Source organism: Aulonocara sp. 'chitande type north' Nkhata Bay, linkage group LG3, assembly GCF_057382095.1.
Source record: "Aulonocara sp. 'chitande type north' Nkhata Bay isolate Kocher_YH1m ecotype deep benthic linkage group LG3, A_spYH_male_GT1.1, whole genome shotgun sequence".
Classification (NCBI taxonomy): Eukaryota; Metazoa; Chordata; class Actinopteri; order Cichliformes; family Cichlidae; genus Aulonocara; species Aulonocara sp. 'chitande type north' Nkhata Bay.
The window spans coordinates 58,532,370-58,540,724 of NC_141346.1; the positions used below are offsets into that span (position 1 = coordinate 58,532,370).

The 8,355-nt window shown below is 40.9% G+C and overlaps 1 protein-coding gene across 1 annotated transcript; it reads right to left on the reverse strand.

Moving 5' to 3' along the window:
• Positions 1-4,178: 4,178 nt before the first annotated feature.
• On the reverse strand, positions 4,179-8,355 carry LOC147336310 (mitogen-activated protein kinase kinase kinase kinase 2-like). The gene is made up of 6 exons (XM_086285343.1): positions 8,025-8,355; positions 7,865-7,936; positions 7,703-7,789; positions 7,550-7,620; positions 7,391-7,446; positions 4,179-4,580 (listed from the first exon to the last, which is right to left on the reverse strand). The coding sequence occupies exons 1-6, from the start codon at positions 8,209-8,211 to the stop codon at positions 4,493-4,495; spliced, it is 561 nt and encodes a 186-aa protein (XP_086141469.1). The 5' UTR covers positions 8,212-8,355; the 3' UTR covers positions 4,179-4,492.

Below are 8,355 nucleotides of genomic sequence, written 5' to 3' on the forward strand. Positions count from 1 at the left end.
ATTTATTGAACACAAAAAGAATGTGGACAAACAGCAAACGGGGCTCGAACTAAACTAAACTGGGAAACAACTAAACTACAGAGCACAATCCTGATTGAAAACGAGCAGAGGAGAATGACGATGAAACGCAAGGAGAAGGCACGGTGGATACACTGAGTAATACAGACGAACCGGCAACATGCAGGAGAACACACAGGGCTTAAATACACACACACCAGTAATCAGGGGATGAGAGACAGGAGGGCAACACAGCTGGGAGAAATCAGAGCTGATGGGACAGGGGAAATGTAAACTGAACATACTCACATCAGACAGAGACCTTCACAATAAAACAGGAAACTCAGACACGGGGAACCAAACAAGACACAGATCTAAACAGACAGCTTCACAAACAGATGGGGTGACACCATAGACAGACAGAGACACAGACTCAAAGGCAGACCGAATATCACACATAGAACTCAAACAATAATAATAATCATCATCATCATAATAAACTAGAAAATGATAACTAAAAGCACTGGGTCACTGACCCAGGACCATGACAGAGTGTTTCTTTTACTGATGATATTTCAGTGATATGTATTTTTTATGACTAAATAATGCTCTATCGAACACCTGGCAATAACAGCAGGTGTGGCAATTTTGTAATTTGTTGTTTAAATTTGATATTATTGTAGGCAGTATATTTTCTTAGCCTTTGTCATACTCATGCTTAACCCTCTCAGGCTCAAATTAAGTTTTTGTTGCTAATGCACAAAAGAATACCTGCAGTGGTACTTCTGAGTAAAAAACTCATGAAATATGTATGTGGGGTGATCAGGTTGTTAGCTTTTAACTGTTGCATATCTGCAATGCCTGCCTTGAGAGGGTTAACAAAGCAATCTCAGAAACCGTACAGTAATCTTGGGTGTGTGGGGGTCACCCAGAGTCAGAATCTAGTGAGATATCAGTGTCACCTCTTACAGTTTTCCTGTAATCTGAGCTCAAATATGAGAAAATATAGAGTACAGTACAGTAAATTGGGTAAATTTTACTGTTAATTTTCTCTGAATCGTACAGTAATTTGGGCTGTGGATCACAGGGTGGAGTGGAAAAAGTGGAAAAGTGGAGATGAACCAAAACTGGGAGTGGATTGTGAAGTACAATAGTGTCAGGACCAGAGTTGGTCAAGTTACTTGAAAAAAGTAATCAGTAACTAATTACTGATTACTTCCCCCAAAAAGTAATCCTGTTACTTTACTGATTACTTATTTTCAAAAGTAATTAATTACTTAGTTACTTTTAAAAAACACGATTTACAACCTGAATAGGTGATAAAGCGATAGATCTTTCAGCCCAATTCTACTTTTTCTGCATAATTCATCATATAAAATGTAATCAAATGGAAAAGTCTCTCTTTTTAAAACTTGTTTAATTAGTTTTAATCTTTTAACTTTATGCATCAAGCAAAAATTGAATTATATGTAACATTCTCTGACTGGAAGAAATTTGTTTAATATTTAAACTTATTTTCTGCCCATTCCAGCACATAAAATAAAATATTTTTTGTGTTTACACTCACTCTTTCAAATAGATGCAAGTAAAACACAGCAGAAAATAAATAAAATCAAAGACTAGCGGTCCTTTGGCTCTATTTTCACCTGTAAAGCAGGACTGGGGGTAGGCGGAGGTTTACCCTGGTGCAGGTGTGCCGCGGTCAGTTGAAGAATCCGCGAGTTTCTCTGTGACTTTCCCATTACGTCGTAGCGCACTCGGTGCTTGCTTGGAAGTTTAGGGGTTTTTTTCGCCGTAAAAAGAAGTTTTCTTCCCACGCACAACGGACACTAATGTTTTTGTCACTTTTTATGGAATCAAACTCAAAGTAAGGTCAGTACTTCCACGCTTTAAACGCTGCACGCTCATACTCTCTCCCGCACTCGATATATTATCCATTGTTGATCTGCACACAGCTGTTGTCACGGACGTTGCACTTGCTTACGTCACTGTCATGAGACATTCTCGCAAAAAAATCACTGTTTTAGTAACGCAGCGTTCCTACGGGAAAGTAACGGTAATCTAATTATCGTTTTTGCAATAGTAATCCCTTACTTTACTTGTTACTTGAAAAAAGTAATCGGATTACAAGTAACGCATTACTGCCCATCTCTGGTCAGGACACAAAAGACTGCATTTCCAAGCCAGTCGGCACCCGTACCGTAATATGCATAAGAATAGTGCAACAACATTTTAGGTGCGGCTGGCTTGACTGTGTGGTCGTAAGTGAGGGCTCACTTGACCGCGGTCAAATATGGTGCTGGAGAAACAAACTACAGAGAACTTCGTAAAGAGAGTATTGAGTGTTTTGGCGATGTAAATGGACTGGTTCTTATATAGTACTCAAAGCACTTTAAAGAACTTGCCTCATTCAGGTGTACGCAAGCACTTTTCTCTGTAAGCACTTTCTGTGTAATGTTCACACACATTCGGAGAGCAACTCTGGGTTGGTATCTTGCCCAGGGATATTTGGCATGCAGACGGGGATTGAAGCACCTTCCTCTACTACCTGAGCAAAGCCACCCCATGTTCGTCTGTGCACAGATTTCTTTCAATACAGTATTATCACAATTGTGCAAAAATACAGGCATGAAAGCTTAAAGTGCGCGATCACAATAAAGGTGACGCTCAGAGACTGACTGAGTGATCTGAGAACTCATCAGCGCTCCTCACTGCCTTCACTTACTTGCTGCTATGGGTGCAGGAATAACATAGTTATGCAGTTATCTGGGACTCTCCACCATTTGACCTTAGAACTGAAGAAGCTTCTCGGATGAGAGGTGAAACGTCTTCAAGTAACTTAAAGAAGTCCAGACGCTTTTCTTTACAAGCTCCTTTGACCAGTTATGCAGTTACTTTCTCAGTCTGCTAGAGCCTCCACTTGAACGCAAGAACCTTCATTTATCTTCTCAAACGGAATTCAAAATGTTTTTTACAAATTGAAGGATTAAGATATAAATCGCAGAAGCATCGATCCACACATTCAAAGAAGAACAACCCAACAAACTCTTCATAAAACTCCAAGAGATATGAAAATCTTTATTTCTGTCTATTCTGTGTTGTTAATAACATCACATCTTCACATAGTAGCAAAAACATATTAAACAAACATTAATCTCAACATGCATACTGTACTTCAAGTTTCTCTCATGGAAAGGCCAGTGTTACTTTTATAGTATCCTTTCCATAAATATCATAAATATCTTTACCCATGTAGTGGAATTATTTTATTTTTTCATTTTAGTTAACAAGTATAATGTGACCACATTCACTTTTTATCAGGACAAGCTACACCACCACGGTGGTTAGCATACAATAACACTGCCTTGTTCTCAAAGCTTCTTGCTAACTGTACTTTTTTCTGAGATGTTCTCTTTAAGTAAGGATACTGAAAGTGTAAGCAGTGTATACGGTCACATCACGTGCTTAAGGTTGTGTTAGCACTGATAATTCCTTCACAGTTCTTTAAAGATGCTGAAGTCATCATATCAGCTGTAAATGCAGTGCTGCTGCTGTCCTTACGCTATACTTTCAAGCATCACACTTTCTTACTGGCCAGTTTATTTCCACTTTTTATGCTCTAGTATGGTGTGACTGAATGAAGTCAGCAAACCAAATTCTGTCCATCTGAGGATGAGAAGAAACTTGCATGAAATGGGAAGAATGAGATGAAGATGGCTCCTATGCTTTAGACGTGGCACTGTTTCTGCCATTGTAAGTACGCTAATGCTTGAAAGATCCATTAAAAGTCTGACACTTCACTCTTCAGCTGGAGCGTCCATCAAATTTTACATTCCAGGTTTCCTCGTTGGGATTACGACTCAGACGATGATGTGAAAAATTAGTTATTACATTAAACCCATAAAATCAACACTGGCAAAAAAGCCGTGCACTTCACAGAGCAGCTTTCTATGGCCGAGCAGCTCCTGCAGGTGTAAGGTGTAGGTGTCACAGCACTCTGGTCCAAAGAGGTTATGTGCAGCATGCAGACAGAAAATGGCTTTACAGAATATGACTGAATGTTGAGGCACCAAAACACACTCAGTCTGCCCCTCAGTCTGATCAAGAAGAAAACCTGACTGCGCGCTTCATAACATCAGTACGATGATGTCCCAGAGGCCATGTTCAGGTTATTCTCCCGTCCACACTGAGCGGGCGGAGCAGTGGAGTCTGCATTAGCTTTAACAGAAAGGTCTGATTTAAGCAGGTAAGCTGAATAGACAAGAAAAGCTAGAAAGCTTTATCAACTATAACCCCAGCGAGGACCTTGACAGGTGTCTTGTGTACAGGTGAAGGCTGGACAGTCAGCAGGATACCTTCCTAACATTTGTCATTCCCAGCATTGAACCGTTTCCTGGCACAGCCTCAGTGAAACAGAGCATCGTTTCCACCCCACAGTTACAGACAGGCTGTGCTTTTCTTTGGTAACACCGTCGAATGAGCCCCGTGTCCTCTCTCAGTAGCTGCTTTCGTGTCCTGTCAGGATGTACAGGCTGCTCAGTGCTGACGGGTCATCAGTCGGTGTGCTCTGAAGGATGATGGCTCTGCACATTGTCAGCAAATGAGAAGGAGATGAGTTGTAAACGAGAACCAGAGAAAGGCAGTACTAACCTAAAGCCAGTGCCTCCACCTGCTTCTACTCCTCCCACCTCTAGTACTAACACTACTCTACTGATACTACAACCACTGTAGTTTGACTTTAATGCTACACACTGGTACAGTACTGGTACACTTACTGGAGTTTTACTCCTGTTCCTGCTCATCACCACGCCTACTACTTTTTTAAACTTTATGATAAGTGTGAACATTTACACACCAGCATACAAACAAGTTTAAAGTAGAAAAAAGGAAGCAAAGAGCTGAGAAATACATAAAACATAACACAGAAGAAAAAGAAACCTTTGCAGGGATTCCTTCTACACCCAGTTTGAGTAAAAACTAACTGAAACACAAGGAAAGAAGATAAGATCAACTAAATAAGGGTTGTATAATAATACTTAGTACTGGCAGCCACCAGCGCCAAGCCTCAGCCTCCCAGTAGACACACCTATGGTACTGTTAGATTATAATATTATTTTATGCCATGTTATACCCCTAATTAAAGATTGTGAATTATTATGTAGTTTTAGTTTGCATTATTCTCCTGAATTAGAAGAAGCTGACAACTATTGCATTAGTTAAACTGATTTGCATTAAAGTAGACTGCTGATTTATTGTGGATGAATGATATTGTTTTATGATGCATAATACTGCTGCAGAAAGTCATCGCCTTATTTGTCTGATTAGAAGAGAACAGAGCATGCTGGAGTTTTCTGCCCCAACTCAGCAGGAGCAGATAAACGGGGAGCCAAGGTCGTAGCTTAGGCGCCGTGTGAGAGAAAAGCATGTGAATGTTTAGGCTTTTATGATAAGGTGGAGGCACCAGAGGCTATAAGAGTTTGAGCAATGCTCCACCATTTTGAGATCTGATGCTGTCTGCATCAGTGTCCATCTCCCACGCGTGTGATCATCATCGTTTGACTCAACCCGACCGGACCAGTGTTGTTATTGTGATTTTTCTCTTGTCTCCATCCCCAGTATTTTGAACCTTAACAGTACCGATTTAAAATCCTACATGTCTTTGTTCTCAGGTTATCACGTTCACAAACTTTGGTGTCCACGCTATTTGCCTGCCAGGCTGACAATGATTTAGATCACAGAAATCCAACAACATTTTTAAGCTGTTATTCCTGGTTTCACAGTGGAAAACTCCGGGTAACGTCCATTATCTTTGCTCCTGTATAAGACTTTCCTGAATGCTGAGGTTTGGTCTTCCACATGAAATTCAGTATTTTGTTTCAGTTTCATTAATGATGCATTGATTTTGGACATCTATGTAATACATATGTGATACACGACAGTCTTTGAGTCCGTCCTTCTCATATATAATCCCACTGTTTTTGCACTTCAGATGATTCCAGTAATGACTGATTTAAAAAAGAAAAGTGAAATATTTCTAATGAACTCACCACGATTCTTATTACAAACTTCATTAAGAGCTGCTGGATCAACAGGGGTGTCCTGGATTTGTTAGTAATATAATATAGTAATATATTATTATTAGTTTTAATTATTTAGTCAAAAATCAATTCCAGACTGCTCTGAGCAACATGCTGCAGCGAGAGTCCTGACAGGGACTAGAAACAGAACATTTATTGGCTCCCTGTTTTATCCAGAATAAAAGATTCAAAATCCTCACATAAAAGGTTTTGAATAATCAGCCCCTGTCTTATCTTAATGACCTTATAGTACCATATCACCCCATTAGAGCACTTCGTTCCAAGTATTTAAAAGTAAAATGGGAGCCAGACCCTTCGGTTTCCAGGCCCCTCTTGGTAAATGGTAAATGGACCGGTTCTTATATAGTGGTTTTCTACTCTGAGCACTCAAAGCTTGCCTCATTCACCCGTTCACACCCATTCATACTCTGACGGATGCACCGAAGAGCAACTTTCATGCAGGATATCTGGCATGTAGACGGGGAGTAGGTGACCTGCTCCCCCACCTGAGCTACAGCCACCACTTCTGTGGAACCAGCTTCCAGTTTGGGTTTGGGAGACAGACACCCTCTCTACTTTTAACATTAGGCTTCAAACTTTCCTTTCTTCCCTGAATCCTCCCTTAGTTAGCCTAAGTCTAGGCTGCTGGTGGGTTCCCGTGATGCACCAAGTGTTTCTTCTTCAGTCGCCCTTTTCACTCACTATCTGTTTAAACACCTCTCTGCATTCAATCATTAGTTGAGAATATTCTCTGGCTCTCTTCCCCAGATTGTCTTTGTCGCGTCTTCCTCCTCTCACCCCCCCAACCAATCGCAGCAGATGCCCGCCCCTCCCCCAGCCTGGTTCAGGTTTTCACCTGCTAAAAGGGAGTTTTTCACCTTTGTGCACCATAATTGCAGGGCCTTTACCTTACAATATACAGTGTCTTGAAGTGACTATTGTTGTGATTTGGCACTAGAATAAAGAAAATTAGCACTAAGGAAAGTAGTTTTCTGTACAAAGTGTCAGGTAGACGGTAGTTGGTAACTTTAATGGCTGTTTTTCTTTGGAGGGCTGCATGCAAACACATAGGCTGCATTTCCTAAATCCTTGGATCTGAGTAACCAACAGAACAAACACTCTAGTGTGACTCCTGCTTTAATGCTACCATTAATGCTAGCAGTATTCATGCTACTTCCACATGCTACTCTGAAAATCACTTCGAGGTCTATTAACAATAGTATCAAGAAAAATACTATCCTGATTACTTCTGATGTACTAGGATTACTAGTTTCTCACAGTGATTGATAGCTCTTGTCAGCATACAGTTAACATACCTGTTTGTTCCCAGAACTCTGAACACACGACTCTCATCTGTAATTTCTTGTGTTACCTGCACATAAAGTGAAAATTCACATGTGTAATGACTTAGAACTAATATGATAAGCACATGATACGAGCTCAGCCAACGTTGGATGAATTTACTAGTTCATCACCTCATCTGAATGGAAACTCCTCCCTTTGAGGCCATGCTTCCAGAACGCCAGCACACTATCCTGCAAGCAGACTGACAGAACAGGAGGTGTCACTCAGCTTTCAGGACACACATCAGCTCTCATTCACTTTGTTTGTCACATCATCATTTCTACCTAGTGTTTCAATGGGGAAGTCAAAGACTATTTCTGCAGGCAGCTGTCTGGATGGAAGTCCTTGCAGGTTCACGATCTTTACAGTTCCTGTCCAAACAGTACACAGATTGAGAATGAGCATGAAAGACATTTGAAGGATTCACAATATGCGAGGGGACTTACTTTCCAAGGTGATGAGAACAGTGTCTCGGTCCAGCTGGGTTACCTGCACGACTCTGAGTGCTCCACTATCTCCTGATGCACGGAAAGAAGGAAGCTTGTTGCAACAAGTTGAAGCTTGAAGCTTCAGGAAGTCAGCAGAGACACGCAGAAACGGTCCTACCTGGCACTGGAACAGGAGCGCCGTTCAGCTCTATAATATCAAACCTGAGCTGTTGGCCGGTTGGTGGTTTATCATTACTACAGTCTCTCACTCCAACACACAGCTGAGAAGAGAATCTGGGAGTCTGATGGCGAGTTGCTGTGAAACAGTCACCAAGGAAAACAAAAAAAACTAAATAAATTCTCATGGATGGTTAAGTGATGCTTGTTAAACCTGAGCTGAACCTGTTCATACAACCGTCAAAAACAGCACAACAGAATTCTTGTATGATTATTAAATCTTGAGATTAAAGATAAACCGATGCCATCCACCCATCCATCCATCCATCCAT

Coding starts and splice junctions, on each gene's coding strand:
- LOC147336310 (XM_086285343.1), bottom strand. CDS start 8,211: ATGAGAATTTATTTAGTTTTTTTTGTTTTCCTTGGTGACTGTTTCACA. Junction 7,937..8,024: donor CGCTCCTGTTCCAGTGCCAG/GTAGGACCGTTT, acceptor TCCGTGCATCAG/GAGATAGTGGAGCACTCAGA. Junction 4,581..7,390: donor AGAGTTCTGGGAACAAACAG/GTATGTTAACTG, acceptor GACAATGTGCAG/AGCCATCATCCTTCAGAGCA.